The 23,897-nt window shown below is 39.2% G+C and overlaps 1 protein-coding gene across 1 annotated transcript; it reads right to left on the reverse strand.

The window, feature by feature from the left end:
- Positions 1-8,941: 8,941 nt before the first annotated feature.
- LOC147449549 (uncharacterized) lies at positions 8,942-9,379 on the reverse strand. Its single transcript, XM_086521590.1, has one exon. The coding sequence runs from the start codon at positions 9,377-9,379 to the stop codon at positions 8,942-8,944; it is 438 nt and encodes a 145-aa protein (XP_086377716.1).
- Between the last annotated feature and the right edge of the window lie 14,518 nt (positions 9,380-23,897).

Below are 23,897 nucleotides of genomic sequence, written 5' to 3' on the forward strand. Positions count from 1 at the left end.
TGTATGGAAAGGAAGCACTACTGTCTGTGGAGGTAGAGTTGCCTGCGGTCAAGATGTTAGAGAAGTTGCTTGGACCGCCTAGTAATGCATTCAAAGAGAGGCTCTTACAGTTACAGGAGGTTCAGTTGGATAAGATGAGCGCATTGGAGCATTATGGGCAGATGCAGGATAAGGCTTTGGCAAAGATAAATGAAAAGGTCAAAGGTAAAGGTATCAAGAAGCATGACTTAGTTTAGCACTACAACAGTAAGCTGGACAACACCTTCCAAAAGAAGTTTCAAATTAAGTGGGAAGGCCCTTTCAAGGTAGTGGAGTGTTTTCCAAATGGCACATATCAGCTGGCTAACTTGGATGGTGTTCTACATAAGTCAAGGGTAAATGGATTGCATCTTAAATTGTATCATGCTAGATTGATGATGGTGGAGCAAGATGAGCTGTCTGTGAATCAAGCAGTGTTGGTGAGGGATGAGGAGACCTGTGATGCGGTGAGTCTCATATATCTCTTTGCTGCTGCTGATCATGAATGATCTAGCAGGCTAGGGGATGGGCAAATTATGTCAGAAGTTTTTGGAGCAAGGGATTGCGTATATGTACATATACATGCATGGTGCATCGAATAAAGGATTACCCAATTTCCATAGCCAGGTGGTTACGTGGGGCCCACGTGTGTAAAGGTAGGACAGCATGTACATCGTGCATTGATTTTCACTATTACTAGTACCAGTGTGTTTTTTCTATAATAATGAGGAGTTGGTAGCGCGTAAAACTTCTCGAGGAAGCTATCCGCGTGCCAGGTGTGCGGATGATGCAAAAAGGTGACAACTATGCACTGCGAGGTCAGTTTTTGGCATGTTCGGGGTCCGTTTGAGGTCATCTAAAAGGCCATGGGTGCCCAACTAATAAAGCTAGGTGTGGGAACTGAAAAAACTGAGAGAAGACCAGAAAAAAACGTGGAGAAGAGAGGAGGAACAGCCACAAGTGTGTTTTTGCTGTTTTTGGAGCATTTTTTGGCCCTAAACTGCTCATCCGAGGTCGGATTTGAGCACTGTGACATTGGAGGGTGGGGTTTTTGGGCGTTCGGGACGCAATGGCGCTGTCCATTTTGAAAAATTCCTCATAGATTTTTTGTTGTTTTTCTGTGTAATCTTCTCCGTTGAGTGAAGCCTCTGCTCAACTTTGTGATTGTATCTGGTGTATTTCCTCAATACTGTGTAAACTATTTGCCCCATTGGTGTTGGGCTGAGCTTCATTGAGTCTAAACAACAACAATTTGCCTCCTTTGAGCTGAATTGAGAGTGTGTGTGTGAGTGTGTATGTGTGAGTGTTGAGTGGGCAAGTGGAAAATCTCTTTCTTCTCACTCCGTCTGTGTGTTTCCTGTCTCGGCCAGGCTGGTTGTGTAAGACGAGTGGTGCCCCATAATGTGTGTGTGTATCATCCCAAGAGTGTGTGTCGGGTCATTATAGAGGCGTTGTGTGTGTTTCCATCCCGCTCACATTCTTTTGGTGCTCAACTTTAGATAAGGACAAACACATACACATCAAATGTGTTTTCATAGTTAATCATCGGAATTACAACAGGCAAAGAGCATTCCAATATCTCTCTTAATCTTCTTGCCCCGAACATTAAGACTATGTGCTGCTGAAAAAAAATCTTCCTGGACACATGAACATTTAACTGGATTCTTTGTGTTAAATAAAAAGGAGTGAATTGAGGTCCATTTTGATCATCCATTAAAGCCAACCATGCAACTCCCAAGAAGGCACACCTAACTTATCCTCTGCTTTTGCTAGAATCTCAGCAGCATAACAACATAAATGGCTCAAAGACCAAAAAACCAACCATCACAACTTGGAAGATTTTTGACAGAGTTTCCCCAGAAGTAGAGCAGTAAGAACCCAAAATATAAAATGTATATGTATGCATAACTTGCCAACAATAGAACCCGAGCATCAAGTAGGAATTACTAGTACATAGCATATGGCAAGGTCACAAAAAGGGTGCTCCAGCCACCTGTATCACCGAAAGGATCTCACATTTGAGAATCCCCCAGCTAAATAGAACCTCACGCTATCGACCCTCTCACAAAAGCTTATGCAAGTCTCGTATAGTCAAGTCTCAGAAATGACTATCTTCCAGACCAAGTCTCAGAAATGGCTGGGATCGCCAAACACAAGTATGGCTCCACAAAGGCATACAATGGCAATATCCACAAATAACGTACAATATCAGACAATGCGCTCAAATAGGCGCCAAATGAGGCATACCCACGGCAAATCCAAGTATCTCCCACTTGCCAATGTATCACTCTACTCCAGCTACCTGTACCTGTGTGAATCACATGTACCTGTACCTATACTTGTCCCTGTAACCTGTAACCTATAACCTGTAACCTACAATTATCTATACTACAACAGCTGAAGGTACTCGAAGAAGATCCTCCGTGGGGGTGCCAAAAGAATGTGAGCGGGGTGGAAACATACACAATGCCTCTATAATGGCCTGACACACACTCGTAGGATGATACACACACTCTGGGGCACCACTCGGCTTACACAACCCACCTGGCCGAGATAGGGAACACACCCATGGAGTGAGAGGAGAGAGACTATCCATTTGCCCACTCAACACAAAGACAAACACACACACACACACACCCAAAAAGACTCATCTCAAAAGAGGAAGATATCTGATGTTTAGATACACATGAGCTTGAGCCAACACCAATGGGGCAAATAGCTCACACAATATGGATGAAATATGACAGACACAATCACAAATTTGAACAGAGGCTTCACTCACAGGAGAAACTTACACAACCAAAATAGCAGGAACAAGAGAGAAATTTAGCAGAATGGACAACACCATGGCGTCCAGAGCGGACAAAAACCCCAGTCTACAATATCAAAGTGCTCAAATCCAACCTCGGATGAGCAGTTTATGGCCAAAACACGCTTCAAAAACAACAAAAACTCAGTTGCAGTTGTTCCTCCTCCTTTCTTCACGTTTTTTCTGGTCTTCTCTCAGGTTTTTCAGTGTCCACACTTCACTTTATCCCTTAGGAACCTTTGGCCTTTAAGTTGATCTCAAACGGAGCCCGAATAGGCCAAAAACTGGCCACGTAGTGCATTTTTGTCACCTTTCTACATCCATCCGCACACCTGGCACTCAAATTTTTCCAAGAATGTATCCCGCAACCACGTGAAGTGGCCCCCAAATATAGTCCTCATGATGACCTTTCTGCATAATCATCACAAGAAAACACCCACGTTGTGTCCTCGCTTACCCACATGCAAGTATTGACCTCCTAACGCCACTAGATGTCATCTAACGCACCTGCTTGCCTCATGTCGTCGGCCCACGGATAGCTTCTTTGAGAAGTTTTACGCGCTACCAACTTCTCATTATTATAGAAAAACCACATTGGTACTGGTGAAAAGTGAAAATCGATGCACTATGTACATGATGTCCTACATGTACACATATGGGCCCCACGTAACCACCTGGCTCTGGAAAATGGGCAATCCTTTATTTGATGCACCATGCATGTGTATGTACATATGCGCAATCACTTCTTCCAAAAAACTCCTAACAGCGTCTTGCAGCACCACATGAAGTACTCTCCCCTCTCTCTCTCTCCTTCCTCCACCTGCCAATGGCCTGATTGTTGCAACTTCTCCTGTCTTAGGTGTTGCACAGATCTCTCTCTCTCTCTCTCTCTCTCTCTCTCTCTCTCTCTCTCTCTCTCTCTCTCTCTCAGGTGTCAACTGTAGGTGATTGAGCTTGAAGGTAGAGGTTGGGGTGTGTGTTGGTTGGGACCTCTGCTTTTGCTACTCTGCAAATTACTACTCTTGCTAGTAGACATTATCAAATCCATCAGAAGCATCTTATTTCTGTAGCTCTCAAAGCAGCTCTAGCTATCGTCTGTGAGTCTCACGCTCTCTGTAGAAACTACTCTAGAATATCCTCTCATGGTAATGACCCGCATTTACTTGAGCTTCATGCTATTGAGGATTGCGTTGAGATGATGGAGAGGGCATCCAATCAACTCAATCTAGGTCAGATTTTGTAGTATCTAGGAGTTTGGCAGAATGAAACAAGAAGTTTTATATTGAGATTGAGAGAGAGAGAGAGAGAGAGAGAGAGAGAGAGAGAGAGAGAGAGAGAGAGAGAGAGAGAGTCTCTGTTTCCATGGCTTGCTAGAGTTGATGTGACGAACGCAAACAATGCAACAGTGGCAAGCCACAAGGGGAAGAGAGAGAGAGAGAGAGAGAGAGAGAGAGAGGGAGAGAGTAATAGTGCTGCAATGGCCTTGGGTGCCATGGTGAAGGGGGCAAACACAACACAGAGATGGCGATGGCAAGGGCGGCTTGTGCAGACATGGCAATGATGGCGACATTGAGGGTTTTGCCTTTTCTAAATTTTGGGCAAATCTCAGAATTTAAAGCGTTAATTAATCGATTTTGGTGATTTCGACCTTGTAAGTAGAATAGAAAGTCTTTCGATTTTACATTTGAAAAGGTTTGTCATTTCTTACATTATGCAAAGGCTATCATTTCTTACAATCTTACCCTTCACTTTTGCATTTTAGATTAGATGTTTTGTAAGGTCTTTTTGAAGTGAACCATGGTGTGACACAAAGAGGCTCTCTCCTTCCTTGAAAATTTTAAGCCACTTCATATATAGTATAGAATCTTGCATAGTAGAGGTCGCTTGAAAAGACTACTTGAGAAGACAGGTAGCCGTGGGAAGCCTTCTAAGATGTGTTCAGAATGGAGTTTCTTCCCACTAATGAAAAGGACAGAAACTAGTCTGCTTGGGATAAGTGTTTTATGAATCTGCATAAAACACTGTTGGAATATATCTCGCACTAACGGAATGTCATTATCAAGCTAGATGGTCTAGATGATTTTCAGCAAGTACCTCGGTTTATTTGTGGGCTGACATCTGAGCTTAAGAAACATGTCAAAACCCAGGATCCCAAGACACTTGAGGAGGCCATAGTGCAAGCTCATACTCATGATGGTCCCGATGATAAAGCACATCATAGTACTCACGTGCATGACACTACACATAGGACTACACACACATCATGGGCACAATAAAAGAAAGTTTATAGTTGTCAATTTAGGCCACTCTCTACAGAAGAGTTTAAGAACGCAAAAGAAAAAAAAGTGTTTTCAATGTTTAGGAAGTGGCCATGGTAAAATGATGTACAACCTAAGTGGATCATTTGCAACAGTCTCAAGTTTTTTAAGTTCAAGAAGAAGAGAGCAGAGCTTGCTCTTAAGTCTTTGTATACACATTATATGCTAACAAAATTCACACCACGGCTTTGTCTCTCATTGCTCCAAGCTCTGTAATTTTCTATTTCCAAATTTATTGTCTCTGGTTGGACAAATATTTGTGTGAATATTCACTTCCTACGCTCTTTTCTGTTGATTTTTTGAATGTGATTATCTTATTGAGCTTCCAAGGGTAGAGTGAAACAAAACACAGCATAAAAGATTTAGGACTATAGATTGCATTATCAAACTTACTTTATGAGGAATTGTGTGTGTTTTATGTGTCATTATAGAGCATCCATATTGACATCCTTTGGCTGTGGAACCATAGGGTACCCTCTGTATGTTTTTTATGACTATGGAATGCTTTGTTTTGAGCCTAAGTGATGTGATAGTAGGTTTCCATAAGAAATCAACGTTTTACCCTATGGCCTAAGGGCACTCTTTAAAGGTATCCTAAAGACTCTATTATACCCTAAAATATGCCTTTCTATGGAATTGAAGCCATAAAAAATGGATTTCTTGTAGGTATCAAAAGAGAGGAAACTAGATAGTCCTCAGATTGTAGAATGCTTTATATATGTACCACCCTATGGCCATAGGGCCTATATGGAATATCTTATAGAGAAACTAAAAGAAATTTATAGCCTTTGGGTCATAGAATACCTTTTGGTGATCTCAACGTAACCTCTTGATTTTTTTTACTTAACATTACATAGATCATAGTGCCAAAGGGTTCCATCTATGTTACATAGACAACCCTATGGACTTATGGCCATAGGGTGGCCAAGGTGCACCCTATGATCCAAGGGAAATAGGGTGCCCTCTGTATCGTTTTATTATCGTAACATGGTGGTATTTGAACATAAGAGATTGTAGCATTGCATGAATTTATTAAGTGCCACCTCAACCATCACACAAGACACCCAAATAAGATAAAAACATGTGATGCTCTTGGTACACATCTTGAAGACTACATAGAAACCTAAACTATGCTACCCTTATGGCCTCAGAACCATAGAGTCCTTTGCAAGTGTAGACTATAAAAAGAATTTGGCATTGGACAATAGCCTATGGCCTTATGGAAAGGGAAAAGTACAAAATAAAACTAACAATATCTTTAAAAGTGCAAATGGGAGCATTGGAAAGAGAATCAAAAATAGATTTGTAGGTGCTCATTTTAAATATATAGATTGCCAAGTCTTCAATTTCATGGTTTTCTTAATTTTGAAGCCACATGATCACATAGCATTCTTTTGTGTATTTTAAAAGTCAATAACACATTTATTTTTCTCAATGTTATTAATAACTATGTATGCAAATTTGGTTGTTTGACAAAATCTTCAAAAACATAGGATATTGGAAGTTTTAGAAGAATTAAAAGGGTGGCATATCTTTACTATGTTAGAAAAACATACTCAAGAAAATAATCAAGGTCACAAAATTCAAAAGGAACCTTCTTAAAAGGGCAAATACATCCACATATATGCAAAAAACAACTTTTTGCCATTTTTGAGTGCATGCATAACACACAATTGAAAGTATGTGACCTCAAACAAATACATCAAGCTCACATCCATAATATAGACTAACACTTTATCACATCACTTTGTCCATATGATACTCATGTAACAAATAGTAACACAAAAAGAAAGTCACTTTATTCATATATGCATATTCGGTTCGGAATGACTAACCATATACCCTCATATAAGTTTATGGACATCTAAAATTTGTAATCAACTCATCAAAACAAACCATAAATCGTATATATAAAAAATCGACTAACTCACGATGTCATATGGTACTCCCCCTTGGTAGCACCCCCACGCGTAAATAAACCTGGTCATGGAATAGTTAATAACCCGCACTCACAAAGAGATATCAAAGATATAAATACATTTATCATCAAGTTTAAGCAAGCCTTTTAGTTTTCTAAGTGGGCTTGCTCATCCGATGAATCTATATAGTGGTTCTCCAAGGAGCCTGGGTCCAAAAATTTGACCAAGTAGAGTGGACAGAAAGGTATTTTTTGACCATAACTCTTAGCTCGTGTGGAATTCTCACATGACACCTAAGAGAGAAAACATTCTAGATGATGTTTTTTAACAGTAGTTTGAAGGGTTCAACCTGATTGATAAGAATTTGTGAGATATGACCAAAATAATGTTCCTATCGCCTAGGTGACGTGAAACGAAAAGAGCTTTTTATGTACTCACATGACCATAAACACATCGTGTGCATAAATCAACGTGCTAAACATGATGAAATAAGCATGGAGAAACTTCATAGACACTCAACAAGTCCATATACGCACTCGTATAAGAAAAAGCAACCATTGAGAGGATAGCTACTCAAAAACGACATAGAGAGAGAAAGAGATGACGACTATGGAGTTTAGAGCTTCTCACCATGCTTTAGGATTGATTCGGGTTTTTCAGAAGGCTTCTTGCTTTGCCATCAGAGAGCGGTGGTCAGAGCTATGTAGAGGTTTTCACCACGAAAGCCGTTGGAGAGCAACACCATGAGAAGAGAGAGGAGATAGTAATCAAGTAGAGAGAGAGAGTGTTCTTCTTCTTCTTCTTTCTGCGAATGAGAGAGAAGAGCATATGGATGTGGTGATGGAGAGCTTACACCACTTTGTATAATAGGTAGGTATTGCCGTGCGGTAGTAGATGTAACTATCATCACCTAAAAACTGAGGCTTGCACGTCAATTTATAGGCACTCCAGGAGGCTGGATTGTTGTCCAAGCAAGCTACTAGCACTACCTTCTCGGCTAGGAATAGCCGCATAGCTTTTGGGACTTTTCTAAAATCATGGCTTGCTTTTTGGTGGTGAACTCTCCCACTTACCATTCAAATTTTACAGTAAAAATGGACTAATTGGCTAGTACCCTTGCAACTAATGAGACTGTGACTAGGATTTGCAACCGTGATGCCCTGACATAATTATGATTTTTTTGTACTATCCTAACGTATTTATGAGTCCACTTTTTATAAAAATAATTCTTGTAAAAGATCCGTCTAATCTCATTTTTTCAGTGGGTGGTCGTTTTTAAATCCGACGATGACTAAATAAATATTTTTATGTTTAGGTCATCTTTAAAAGCATGAAAAGCAACAAAAAATACAAAAACCTAAACATAGCAGAAAAAAAAGAGTAAAATTTTCTAAAATTGAATCACGAGTTTTCTTGTCCACTAGAACAAGAAAGCGGCCTCACTTTTTACGAAAAAGCATCAAAAACATGAAAAGCTAAAAATAGCATGAAAAACGTTCAAAAAGTAGATTTTTACAAAATTGAACTATCGCTTTCCTAGGACTCATAGATTAAGGATCCGGCCTACTCCAAAAAGCACAAAAAGGATGAAAAATCTTCAACCAAACGTCCATTTAACCTATCAGAACATGACAACAACATTGCTTTTACTTTACAACCTTACAATACTAACAAATAAGAATTCTAACCAAAATTTTAGGAAATGCCCATTAGAATCTTTTTTTTTTAATATTCAAAAGAGGCCCAAATTTTTGGGCATCTTACATCCTCCAAAACTTGAAAAATTTGATGTGTACTCACCTCGCCATGAATTCTGGGAAATTTAGTTTCATTTCATCATTGCGTTCCCAAGTAGCATCTTTCTTAGGATATGTTGACTATTTGACAAGGTGTTCAATAATGGTCTGATTATAAAGGGTTTTAGTTCCACTTTGAAGAACCGCTTCAGGGTACACTTCAAAATTTACATCAGTAGAGGTAGATAATAGAGAATCATTAAGAATGTGATTTGGATCAGGCACATACCTCTTAAGTAAGCTGACATGAAAAACATCATGTACCTTTATGTCTGGTGGTAACAAGATTGTGTAAGCTTGATCATTGATCCTCTCAGTGATAACAAAAGGTCCACAATATATGGCATTGCGCTTTTTACATTTACCATTTGATAAAGAGCTATGTTTGGGTTTCATTCTCAAAAATACCATATCTTCTTCTTCAAAAAGTTGAGTAGATTGTTTAGGGTCAACATAACTCTTCTGTCTATCTTGAGAAGCCTTAATATCTTGTCGTATAAGGTCTGTTTGTATCTGCATTTCGTCGAGCATATCTTTCGATGCTTGAACTCATATTAGAGGGTTTGTCCATTTTAATGAGGTAAGACACTCTTGTTCATACAATGCTTGAAAAAGAGACATTCCAATTGAGCGCTGGAATGAGGAATTATACAAAAGTTTGACCAAATACAAATATATGGTCCATTTACTATATTCATACATACAATAAGCTCTTAATATATCCTCATCCATCTATTTGCGGGTGATAAGCAGTACTAAAGGCCAATTGGGTTCTTGTAAGTTGAGAATAAGGCTTTTCAAAAATTTGAGGTGAACTTTGCATCACGATCAAAAATTGTACGGTGAGGTAAACCACGATAAATAAAGACACCTTTTATGAAGACTTGAGCTATCTCCTTAGCCGTAAACATTATCTTGACTAGAAACAAATGGGTCATTTTTGTAAGCATATCAACAACCACAAAAAAGAGTCATATCCCAGAGATGTAGGAAGTCCTATTATGAAGTCCATGGATATGCATTCCCATTTCATCTGTGGTGGTGTATCAATAGGTTGAAGCTTACTAGGGTATTGAAATCGTTCAGCTTAAATACATTGACATGTTAAACATCTTCTAGCATAGTTCAATACATCACGCTTTAATCCTGACCAAAACCTGTAGTATTCAAAGTTTGATCCCACCATGATTTGGGAACAAAGATGGTTGTTGAAGTAAAGGTCATTTTCTTCAACATGGAAGCCTTTGATTTTCCTTTCTTGATTTTTTGTGCATTTATGCAAGTTCATTAAATAAAAAATCTTTGTATAATATGGATTCTGGGGCATACCTACAGAATGAGGTCAATTAAAGAGATAGTAGAGGTTGTGATAGCAGATACAATACTCTTTCTACTTAAAGTATCTACTTTAAGATCATGAACAACGACCAATAATTTTTCATCATGTGTAGAATAATTTAGCTCATAAGTACATAACTTACGAGATTCATAAGCTATTGGCCTTCCTTCTTGAGATAGAATGCCATCAGTGAGGACATTGAATGTTTTTGAGAAGTCTCGAAGCTGTAATATTAGAGCATTCACCAAAGCTTCTTTAAGTTTCTCAAAACTAACTTGAGCACATTCATTCCAAGTAAACATTTTAGTATTGCTAAGTGTATTAGTCAATGGAGATGCAATCTTAGCATAGTCTTCAATAAAAGTACGATACTATCCTGTTAAGCCAAAAAATCAATGTACTTCTTTGATAGATTTAGGTGTAGGCCAAGCTATGACTACCTCAATCTTACTTGGATCAATAGAAACACCATCCTTGGATAGAAAAAATTCCAAGCAATCCACTTTATCAATGAGGAAGGTGCATTTTCTACGCTTAGCATAAAGCTGATTTTGGCATAGAAGTTCAAGTATCGTTGCACATGTTGTTCATGTTCTTCTCTATTCTTTGAGTAAACCAGAATATCATCAAAGAAGACAAGAACAAAATCATCAAGATGTTCCCTAAGCACATCGGTCATAAGACGATTAAAAGTTGCAGGAGCATTAGTAAGTCCAAAAGACATGACTGTAAATTCATAATGTCCAAAGCAAGTGTTGAATTTTGTCTTTGGTATATCATCCTCCTTCATTCAAGGATTTGATCATACCTTGACTTAAGATCAATTTTTGTGAAGATAGAAGCTCCATGTAATCGATCAAGTAACTCCTCAATCCTTGGTATTGCAATCTTATTCTTGATTGTTACCTGATTTAATCCACGATATCTATATAAAGACGTAGAGTACCACCCTTCTTCTGATTAAAAGGAGCAGGAGTACCCCATGGAGAAACACTGGGTCGAATGAAGCCTTGTTCAAGAAGTTAAGTGAGTTTCTCTTTGAGTTATGCAAACTCAGGCACCAACATCTTGTATAATCTGTGAGCAATTGGTTGACCTCCTAAAATAATCTCTATTGCATGATCAAGTTTGAGCTTAGGTGGTAATTATAAAAGTTCTTTGGAAAATACATCATCAAATTTTTCATCCATTCGGGTTCAGGTGTGTCTGGCTTCTTCTTTGTATGGTTAAGCTTTTACTGCATAGATCATTTCTATAGCCCTTCATTAGTTTGGTGAAGTTCACTAGTTTAAGTTTAGGATTCCCCCGTTTCTCAGTAAACTCTGGAGTTTTGGTCATTTACGAAAGTCCATGAAGTATTTTTGCAATGTGTATGAGCATCATTAGTCCTAAGCCAATCCATTCCTAAGATTTCATCATAGACTCCTATGGACAATACTCTAAGTGTGCTAAGATATTGTGACCATCCAAAACAAAATTCAAGTTACCCACTGGGGTAGAAGACTTAACCTTCCTACTCATAGCTAATTCCAGTATAAGGTCTAAATCAGAGTGTTCAAGCGACAGAATAAGGTTTCTAATGCATCTAGGAGAGATAAAAGAATGTGTACTCCCAAAATTAATCAATAACGTAAAATGGTTACCTTGATACTCTGTTAGGGTTTGAATCACTGAAAATTGTTCATTCACTCCCTGTTGTTTGATTGCAACATGAACATATGCATTTTCTTGATTTCCTTCACCTCTAGCACCTTGAGGTCTGTTAACTTGAGCTCTCCCCTGAGGTCTTTGATTTCCTCCTCCTCTGGACGAGATTGATGACTGAGTTATTCCCATTGTTATTGTTGTTGATATTGTTGGTGGGTGGTCCATTTTGGACAAAAGATGGATTCCTTGGTTGGTTCTAAGGTTGTCTCTGATTTTGGTTAAAGTTCTATTGGTTGGAGTTTTGTTGAGATGCGGGCGGTCCAGGTCTAAAAAAATTTAAGTTCCGATTCGGGTTGAAGTTTCTCATCTCATAATTGTCCACTAATCCTTTGAAGCTTGAATTGTTGAATGGGAAATCTCTAGATTAATGGGAACGAGGTCTTTTGATTTCTCAAATAGGAGTAGGTTCTGGCTTCCTCTTCCCACTATTTGATAACTCTATCTCAATAGGTTTTCCCACATCAAGGACATCTGTAAAATTTATAAGCCGTAAGCTCTGAAGTCTGATCTTCATAGGATTATGTAACCCTGACACAAATCGAGTTACTTTGACTTCTTGCGTCATCTCTACTGGGCATATTTGACAAGAGTCAAGAAATGTTGATGCTAAAACACTTGGACTCAGAGAATATGAGTCACTCTGAGTGCTCGCTATCTATGGAGGCATGAAGGATCCAAGTGAAAAGGAAAATTTGGCCAAATTTCAAATTGACTTTGAAGATCAAAGTCTCCCAGCAAGCCTCTCCTTCCTCCCCAATGAAAACAAAAAACAAATTGGTGCAAACATTGGCAAGTATCCTTGTGGAGATTAAATCAAGTGCCTCCTTTTATGAAAGCATCCCCAAAAGTTCTTTCCAATGACACAAACCATTGATTCCTATGGGTGGAGATGATTGCTCTAGCATTGATCCTACGAGAAAGTCTCTTGAAGAAATGGATGAGGAATAAGACACATTTTTCCCGAACACTGGCTAATATACATCTCCACTCACTGTTGTGAGTATGGACTTTAAAAAGAAAAACACATTCTCTATTCAAAAATTAAAATTGATGCAAGATATTGTATTTCGCTTATGGTAATCTGCCAAAGTGGGTCATGTTGCATCGTGCCAAAGGCAGAAAATTATCAAGATCATGCACCGATTGATTATTATTTTTAATTAAAAAAAGGTCTTAGGGGGTTTAATTGGAAGTCTAATAGAGAAAGAAACCCTAAAAGAGATAATAGACCTCAAAAGTAGTAGCCTAAGAACCATTGGGGAGTTGAGAGAAAGACTGAAGAGTTTCCCATTCATTCCAATCCTTCTTGTGGATCTTCAAGGTAATTCAAGGAAGACCCAAGCTCCCATTGATAGTCAAGACACTTGGGAACATATTTTCTCTGTTGATGAGTATAGAAGAGATCTTAAAGAATCTTTTTGAAAGATCAAAGAATCTATATCCATCACGCAATAGAATCAAAAGGTTGTTGCTGATAATCATAGACAAGCCTTAACCTTCAAATAAAAAGATTGGCTATTGCTCGAGTTTTGAAAACCATGCCTAAGTCACACTACTAGGAGCAAGGGAACACAAGGATGCTCAATGGGTCACCAAAATGTTATGCTATGTTAGCAAAAAGATATTATGGCCCATTTCAAATTCTTAAGCCTATGAATGAAACATCTTATAGTTTAAGATTACCAAGTACTTGGCTTATTCATAATGCATTTCATGTGAGCCTCTTGAAACCTTATTAGGGGCGAGCCACCCAAAGAACCAGTAATTGAATAACCATCTGAGTTTGAGGGTAGAGAAGAGATCTTGCAGCCAAAGAGAATCCTATGACATGAAGACAAGTTTTTAAGAAGTGGTAAGGCTATTCGACGATATCTTGTCAATTTTAAGAATTATCCTTTTGAAGACGCAAGGTGGATGCAAGACATCCAGCTAAAGGATAATGTAAACCTTGTAAATACTTACAATGACTCATGTCAAAGGTAAGAATCAGGTATGAACAAAGTATATTTTATAAAGAATTTTGTCTTGTTTTAACTCTAAGATTTCTTTAAATGTTCATAATTTTTAAGTGTATGCATGCCATGAATCAATCTTGTGACAGCTTAGTCTCTCAAGCATCTAGTAGACCTTGCCAATCTTTTTTGAAAGATGATTAGGGATAAATAAATACATGCTTGCGACACTAAGCCTTCCAAGAACCAAGTGGCATTAGTCTCACCATTGTGGAAGACGGGTAAAAAGGGATCCACTACCTAAAGCAACAAGACTAGCTATGCCTTTATTTTCCCTACCCTTTAGTTGAGGAATACTATGATTTTAAAGGTGTAAAACGAGCCCCCATTTTATATCATCCATTTTTTTGTTAGTATTATTATTTTTTATTCGATGCCTTAGTATCGGCAGCGGTCTGTGCAGGGGACAGAGAGCGAGCCAGGGGATGCGGGGAGCTCGGGGTCTGCGTGCGTGAGCGAGGAGAATGGGAAGGTTGATAAAGGCTCCACTGCTCACATCGAACACCGAGGGGGATCACAAGCTTGCCTTTGGAGTCATATGGAGTGGCAGAATGTGCGCAAGCTGCAAGGTTGCAGAAAGGAGGGATAAGATGGATAGCCGGCCTGCTTATGCTCACAAAAATTGTGTAATGGCGTGTGTGACCATCTGTGTGAGGGGGCACAGATTGCGGGCAAGTAAAAAAAGAGTATGTGTGTGTGTTTACTACGGCTTCCAGCTCGAGAAAGGTTGTGCGTGCTTCAAGCAATTACCAAATCTAGCAAGTTAGCAACCAACAAGTTTGAGTTAGTGGGGCCGCAAGTGCAAGCTGTAGTGTGACTCAAAACTAGCTGCAGTAGGACTTGAGAGTTGGGAGTCGGGTGAGTGTGTGTGTGCCAGCAGCAGGTGGTCGCTTACAATCGTGAATTTTGATTTGGAGTTTATAAAAAACAGTCTGTGTGTGTGTTGTGGAGTTACGGGCCAGACCAGAGCAAGATCCGAGGCAATTGGCAGGTAGCGCATGCATGTGTGTGTGGGGTTGGATACGAGTGCCGAGCCAAACTAAAAAGCTGCCAGCCAGTTTGCCTGTGTGTGTGTAAAGTGAAGCTACGAAATGTGAGGTCAGGACTAAGTAGGCCTCGAGGCTGAGAGCCAAGGTGGCCTTATTTTGCGCCATCATGGACTTTTCAGAGAGTTGCGAGCCAGGCAAGTGGGCAGAAGGTATTTGAGATCCTGAGCATTTAGATTTATTAGAGATCGATTGAAAATTTCCTTAAGGGGATGTTCCCATGAAGAGCAAAGACAATTTATTGTGAACTTGATTGTGTCAATTAAAGAGAGAGAGGGAGTTTTCACACCATACAACAACCAAAAGAAAGGTGAATGAGCAATTTTGCATGCCGAGATTCGTGAATTTTAAAAATTAAATGCAATCAGATATCTTTGTTCAAAAAAAATTCAATTGATTCCCTTGCACACGCCCACAAATTTAAGAATAATTGCAAACTTATGTTGTCATTGATGGATCCAGCATACAATCTTGGTGTTCAAGTTTGCACAACAAATTATGCTCATTTTTATGCCCCATTAGCATTTGATTGCCATTATGGTTACATTTTCCTAATGAAGAGTGCAGTATTTGATCAATGAAACCCCTGGCCGATACTGTCATAATCTACTTGATTGTGCATTCCCAATTTAAAATAAAACATATTTGATCAAGGAATTGTGTACAATGTCATTTCAACATTTATTATTCTTTTTGCATCACTTTGTGTTTCTTTGAAAACATAAGTGTGCAATTGGATATCAAGCATGCACAAAAACTCACTTTCCAATGATGCACCTTATACTCAATTGGACAATGCAATTACCTGTGTAATTAAACACAATCTTCTAGATTGGAAAATCAATCCACCAATCATAGCAACTTGAGTTGCTCATTTTGAATGTCTTAATCATTCAAACCCAATAGGATTTGTCGTTTTTGGTTTGCATGGCTACTCATGAGTGATTTTTGGGTACAATTAAGCACATAAATGAATGCAAGATTTCCATGTTCATCACTTAGATCATTCAATAGCATGGAAACACACAAAAATTGTTCACAATTGGGCATTATTTGAGCAATCTATCTCAATTTGACCCAATTTCTGATAACACCCCATTATTTGACCAAATCATCATCATAATTGGTAAAAATACCAATTATTCATTCACCCATTGGATTGCACATGCCATTAATTGGCACACACACCCAAATTTAGACCAAAATTTATGCACATAATCCATCAATTTCACATAGCAATGCTCAAATTGTAAGCTTGATCAAGCATAATTGAATGCATACATGCTCAATTTCTAAACAATTAGCATTATTTTTACCCAATCAAGCAATGCACACACTAAAATATTAAGCACAAAAGTTCAAATTTGGCTCAATTGGCAATGCATTTAGGCTTACAACCAATGATTGCACCCACTTTTCATGCACATTTCACAATCAAAGATCATTTTGGTGCCCCAATTGACCATCAATCATTGAAAATCAAGTGGCCTTGGATGGGCACACACACTCAAATTTTGCCCAAATTCCATGGCAATTAGGCTTATCCAATGATTGAATTAGCCTAGCATACACATCAATTACATGATTTCATACTCATGTATCATCAATTCCATCACTTTATATGCATGCACACACTCAAGATTAGGTGCACACACACTTGAATTTTTTGACAGTTTTTTTCCTCTTTGGTGTATTACACACACAATGATTTTTATGCACACACATGAATTGATGAGAATTAAGCATTATTTTGATACACAGAAGGTTCATTAGTCAAAATTTTACCATCAATTTCATTCCTAGTGAATCAATTTAGGTGCAAAGTGTAGGTCAATTGAGTTACACACTTAGTTTTAGTAAATAATTAGCACACATTGAACCACATTAATCAATCATGAATTAACATGAGCAAGTGAGTGCACTTAAATTGTAATCACACTCCAAGCTATTCCTTTGCTCCACGTGAAAACGCATCATTGCATACACAAGTGTGTGCATGTTAGAAGCAAGCTAACACGGACACCATTTTTCGGAGTTCTCTTTGTAAAACATTTATTATTTTGATAAATCGAGAATATCGTAACTCTTATTTTCTCGGATAAACTCTGTAATTAATGAGCTGGGGCTACAAGCTTCCAGATTGTATCAGCCAGTCATCACCCAGCCATCACCCAGCTTTGGTAGAACTCTAGATTATTAGTTTTGACCACCCAAAAACCTTGGCTAAGGTATAAAAGCCAATTTTTATAAGTTCTTTAGAAGTTTTTGGATAAGAAATACACAGCTGAGCTAATAGCACTCACTTCTCTCCTTCTCGCGCTTCCTACTCCCTCTCCGGTTGTCACATTGCAATTGCATTTGTTGCATTGCAACCGCAGGTAAGAGCTCTACGCATTGACGTAAGCCATTCACAGTATTTTGTAGCTTTTGGCGTCGCTGACCTGCGGCCTAATTTCATCATAACTAGAAATTTACACTTTTAAATCAAAAACTAAGCATAGGCGGGATATTGGGGCATCATTGCTAAGTATTTGGATGCATTCTGGGTCGAAAACGACTAGGTCAAAAATCCACTGCTGTTAATAATCGCGATTTTGGAACTTGACCTAAAGTGGGGTTTGAGACCATAAGCATGTGTGCTTAGGTCTTATAAACATTACCTGTAAGTTTCGTTACGTTTGGATGTCATTTGATGCTGTAACGGATGTGATTTGTTTATCGATGAGCGATTGGCTTTTGGTGATTTCAGTCACTTGAGTGTAGCTTGAGTTAGATGTGAGTTGTTAGTTGTTTTTCGAGAGATTGACAACCTCTTGTAGCCTCACTGCACTAGTCGAGTCAGCTTCGTCCCATGGTTTGACAAATTAATCGTGGTTCTCGCTAATACGGCAATAAGATAGGATAGTGAGGTTAAACATGCATCCCACATTTGGCGCAGTTACCGAGGATCGAAGAGACCTAAACTAGGAAAAAACACGAGCGTCTTGTGTAGTTGTCCTTGAACTTTCTCTAGGCTCGCCTAGAGTTCAAAACTTTCTTTTAGAAATCGCATAGCTTAAGATTGTCATCTTTTGCTGTGTAGAGGTAGCTTGGAAGTAATCGTACTTGCTGAGTACCTTTAGGATTGTAGGTTGCAGAGTTAGATTAGGATTTGGAGAATGATTGGTAGACGAGACAAGTCTTAAGATCAAGGCTCTGAAAAACATAAAAAACACAAGAAAACGAGTGTTTGTGGACACTTTCCACAACCCCATTGCATGAGAATCTAGGAGTAGGGTAAGTAGAATCCGAGGTGGATTTCAGAACATTGCTCTCTCTGAAAGAATCAAGTGTGAGTTGTTATTGGAAGTTGCAGAATTTTAGGTCTACGGCTAGAAATAGCTCGAAAAGACTCGAATCCACACAATCCGCTTGGAGAGTAAGCCTAAAAGTTGTCTGAACCAGTTGATAAGCGCAAAGACACTTCGAGGTAAAAATTTCAAGAGTTGGCCAAAACTCAGATTATTTACTTTTTCTTGACATTTTAGGCCAAATTAAGTTTTGACTTGATTCATAGGCTTAAAATAGCTCATATAAAGTCTGTCTTTGAAAAAATTACAAAAAAGTGTTTATTTCAAGCCTAAAGTTAATAATCACGATTATTAACTTTCTGCTCTAAATTGACCAAGGTTCATACCTTTGACTCATTGCATGTGTACAAACAACTTTTGTAAAGGCCCAAGAGATTTGGATCACTAAACTGTGTAAAAACTAAATTTTGTACTGACTTTTTGAATCTTGAGTATAAATTGGGAGAAAATTTATCCAAAATTGTTGAAATTTGATTTATAGGCTTATGTTGATGTGATAAACATGTGTACATGCTCATCAGTTGATCAAAAATTTGTAAAAATCTGTCAGAAGTAAATAATCACGATTATTTACATCTGCCCTATTTTTCAACTTTCCTGACCAAGTCAACATACCACTAGTTTTACCATGTTGTAATAAGCACACAAACCAAATTTGATAAGATTTGGATAACTGGATTGAAAATTGTGACTAAAAGTGCAAAGTTAGTCTGCGGACAGAGAACTGATGACCATTTGACCAAAAATTGTCCAAACTTTATGAAACTTGGCTAGTGACCTTAAGTAAAGGTGCTTAACAGATCTGTGTCAAAGTTGGGACAAAAACTTACAAAAATATAGCTGGAGTAAATAATCGCAATTATTTAAATCTGCTTCAAGACTTGATGATTTTGCAAATTTGAGTATACCACAAGGTCAAGCACATCAAGTAGACCTCACAATCCATTTTGGTGAAATTTGGATCCCAAAAGTAAGACTTAAGCCAGATTCTCGAAATCAGAGTCTGCGGACACCAAACTATTGATGAACTTGATCAGATTTTATCCAAACTTGTTGAAACTTGTCCAGGGACTTTAAAAAGTTGTATACTTGCCAAACTAATCAAAAAAGTGCAAAAACCTGACAAAAGTAAATAATCGCAATTATTTACATGTGCTATCCAAAGACATCAATTTTGACTTTTGAACTTATACAATGATAGACCAACATAAATATAAAGCCACAGGGAAATTTTGGGTTCAATCGGATCAAAATTGATACATATACACTCAATTTACAGGTTGCAGATTAGACCTTTGATTTTTTGCAAAAGTCAAATTTGAAAGTCTAATTTTGACTCTCATAGCTCGATTTGAAGTGATACACAGAGACCAATTACAAGAGTTAGCAAAAACTCTACTGTCCTTATAGAAGAATAGCTAACTTGATCAAGTTTGTACATGAATCAGGTTGCAGACGAGGAATTAGTAGCTTGACAGAAAGTTGCAATTGAATCAAGTGGAAACTGACGACAAGTCAATCCAAAGGTGAGTACTCTATCCAGGGCTTCATAAGTCTATATGGACCTTAGATCTGGTCGTGTACTAGGAAATCTCTAGAAGCTTGTAGCCTCGGCACATTAATTACAGAGTTTATTCGAGGAAATAGGAGTTACAATATTCCCAATTTATCAAAATAATAAATGTTTTACAAAGAGAACTCTGAAAAATGTTGTCTGTGTTAGTTTGCTACTAAGATTCCCCCCTCCTCGCTTGTATCGTCCCTTGACACAGCTTTATGGGCTGAAATAGTCTTCGGGTTGACGGCTGGCAAGGCGGTCTTTAAGGCGTCCAGTGCCTTCTGGTATCTGATTCTTTGTTCTTTGTCTGGCACTTCAGAAATTGAATTGTCACTTTATTCTTCAGCTCCACCGCTGAGTAGCCTACAAACCTGGATGTTAGGTTGCCGATCACCGACGCAAATATCTTTGTTCGCGAGGTGAAAAATCCAGTGTAGAAAGCTTCTTCAAAGGCTAGCATATTATTCGATGGCAAGAACATACATCTGGCATAAAATCCATAAAGAAATTCTTCTGAAAGTTTCCCACTCAGATCGTAGCATAAGCCTTTGTTTCCTTCCAAAAATGATAGCCATGGGGCTCCTGCTTGCTCAGGCTCATTAAAAACTTGAATGCATGTGAGCAACATTTTGCAAATTTTATATAACATGGCACAGGAGAGATCTGGCAGACTCTTGAAGAAAGACATGGTGCCCGTTAGGGTTTTCACCATGTATTCCTCTGTTGCTTGTCCTCTCTCTGGAGCTGGCAGCCTGGGGAAGTTAAGCCAAGTTGGCCTCTTCTTGTGCAGTGCTTCATGCACTTGCCATGTCCTTACTCTGGGTACAGGACAGAAGGTTGGATCTCTTTGAAGGGGTGCAGGTGCTCTTGTGAACAGAATCAAGTATCTCGGATTCTTGTTCAGCTAGCTTAACCTCCACTTTGGGTGGTCTTTATCTGCACCATCTTCTTGCATATCTTTGTACAGCCTCTCTTTCACCTGTAATAATTTCACTTTGATGAGAGGGTACGGCAAGGATTGTTGGTGCTATTGAGCATTGATCTGATTGAGAGTGAGTTGAGTGACGTTCACAAAGTGTAAAACTCTCAACTCCCAATCCATTGTGGCTTTCCACTACTCATCCACCTCTAGGGTGATCTTCTCCTTCAGTGCATCTTCTTCAGCTTTTGATAGCTGGACCATTGGCACTATGTCTTCATCTGAGATGTTAATCTGAAAATCTTCATCACCACTCGGCTTTGTGTCTCAAACTCAGCAAACAAGACCGAGGGTATGTCTACCTGTGATGGATCTGAAGTGCCTGGCTTTTCCTGCGTGTCTGGTTTCCCATCTCTGAGGAGTTGATTAATTCGCTTGAGTTCTGTTATCTCCTTTAGGAGCTCCTCCTCTCTTTGAACCCGCATTTGTTCCAGCTTTAATTCCAATTCAAGGTCTTTCTTTTTCTTCTCGAGTGCCTTGTACACTTCGTCCGTTCCGTTGATTGAGGCCACGGCTGGATTTTATCTTATTTGCCGTAAGAAAATTGCCTGATTATTGATCCACTGTTCAGAATACTGCAGAAAAGCATTGGCAACATCTAATTGCACCTGAATTTTTTGAGCCGATAGAGATGTCGTAAGAAGTTCATTCGTAACTTCTGTCAGCTTCTCGTCTTTTGCTTTGCAGGCATCATATAATTTGGTGAGTAGATCACCTAACTCCTCCATTTCTTTTTGTTGCCTATCTCTGGCTAACTGATGTTGTTCCGCTTCTGCCTTCATCTCTTGTACCTACTTTTGAAGATCGGTGATGATAGTCATCCTGTCTTCTAACTCTCCTTGGAGAGCTTCGATCACCATCTCAAGTTCTTTGGCCTTCGTGCTACGGTTTAGTGCTGCTGAGCGGAGTCTCTGTCATTTCTTTTACCATATACATGTGGTAGTGATGTGTGTGAACACATTAGGACCGCCGGGGCATTTTTTCCCTCTTTAGGAGGTTTTTTCCCCCGAGCATTGTATATACGCCCATCACTCTAGGGCTATCTATCTTTCCATTGCACACTAAGTAACACACTCTCTATTGTGTGCCTTGAGCTTCCTTCGTCTTCTCCAAGCTGTGTGCATTTCTCTGCAACCCTAATTCCAATAATTGGTATCAGAGCAGGTTGCATCCTCCCGGGCTTAGTCGCCAGCTACTCTAGTACACACCTGCTCACTTTCTCCGATTTCAGTGAGCTTTGGCAAGCGTTCGCAGGTTGACAAATACTTCGGGTGAGCTCGCAGAGCTTGGTCTGCTCAGATTTTTGATTTGGGCTCATTTCGGCCTCCGTTTCCACTACATGCAGTACTGCATAGGCTATTTCATCATTTTGTGTAGAATTTCTGTAAGTGCCGTTTTCTGCATAACAAGTGTCTTATAGTCTTCTACAGTTTGTGCTATATAGCACGTGTTGTTCCCGCTCCGTTTCTCCTATTTTTGGGCAGTTTTCACATCAGGTGTAGCATTTACCATGGCTGACAACAACAACACAGATGTGTTCAAGATGTTTGGTGCTGAGGACAGGTTGGATGGGGACAACTACCCTATGTGAGCTTATATGATGCAACATGTTCTTGTGTCAAAGGGCGTCTAGAACATTGTGCAGGGCATTGATGTACGTCCTGGTTCAGAGGATGTAGGCGACGTTGAGGATGTTGCAGGTCTTGCTGCAAGGATTGTTGTTGTTAGAGTTATTTTGCCTATGGCAGAACAAGCTCGTTGGGATGTAAAGGATGCGCAGGCTCATGCATTGATTGTGTTGTCTGTGAAGCGCACCATTGTTCCTCACATCCGTTCAGCAAAATCTGCAAAACAGGCTTGGGATATTCTAACAGGTCTTTATGCAAGCCGCAATAAGGCTAAAATTTCTTAGCTGCGTAAAGAGCTAGAGTCGAAGATTATGCATGAGGAAGATGATATGGACACTTTCCTTGCTAATGTCAAGGATATCAATGAGCAACTTATTTCTGCAGGTGAAGTCATTTCAGACAGTTCCCTTGTGCAAATTGTTCTTGATGCCTTACCAGATTCCTACCAGACTTTTGCTAGTACTTGGAGACTGATGACCCAAAGAAATCCTGAAGTTGTCAAGTTTGATGCATTATGCACATTGCTATTGCAAGAGCCACTTTCTAAAAAAATCAGGAGTAGGCAGCGTGCAGTTGAACAGGCTTTTATTGCTTCTCAAAGAAAGGGTGGTAACAGCAATGCAGCCACTTCTTATGGTTCTGCTATGAGTAGCAAAACTTCTGTTCCTAATGCTTCTGCTGGTAGCACTTCGTCTGGAAATTATTCTAGTGATAAAGGCAAAAACAAGATGCGTTTCCATTATTCTAAAGCTAATGATCACTTGATCAAGCAGTGTCCTAAGTTGAAGGCCAAAGAGGCTAAGAAGAAAGAGGGTGGTTCCATTGCAAATGCCAGTTCCACTACAAATGCAGCCAATGTTGAGTCTTCTGTGAAAGGAGACTGTGATGTTGATGTCAATGCAGAATGGGCTTTTAACGCAGAGTGAACTTACAATCCAGTTGTCCATGATGCATGCTTGTCAGTTGCTGCAGATTCACATGTGTGGTATTTCAACAGTGGTGCTACAAAGCACATTACCTCACATCGTGAATTGTTCACCTCTCTCGAGTCTGTCCCTCATGGGTATTATGTCACTTGTGCCAACAATGCCTCTTATCCAGTTCAGGGAGTTGGAAAGATTGTGCTCACTGCTGCTAATGGCAATTCCTTCACACTTGTTGATGCACTTTATGTACCTGGGATCAAGAAGAATCTTTTGTCTGTATCCGCATTTGCTAGACTTGGACTTGTAGTCAAATTTGTGGATGACAGATGTACAGTTCATGATCTCAGTTTTGGTGACAAAATTGTTGCATCTGGCCTCTTGTGGTGGGCTGTATAAGCTCACTTTGTATGACAAGTGTGGACAAAATTTTGCAAATGTTGTTGCAGATTCAAGGGCTATTTCAGATGCAAAACTTTGGCATGCACGTTTTGG

The sequence above is a fragment of the Adiantum capillus-veneris genome, chromosome 10 (assembly GCF_014529385.1).
Source record: "Adiantum capillus-veneris isolate H3 chromosome 10, ASM1452938v2, whole genome shotgun sequence".
NCBI classification, from domain to species: Eukaryota; Viridiplantae; Streptophyta; class Polypodiopsida; order Polypodiales; family Pteridaceae; genus Adiantum; species Adiantum capillus-veneris.

Coding starts and splice junctions, on each gene's coding strand:
- LOC147449549 (XM_086521590.1), bottom strand. CDS start 9,379: ATGCAGATACAAACAGACCTTATACGACAAGATATTAAGGCTTCTCAA.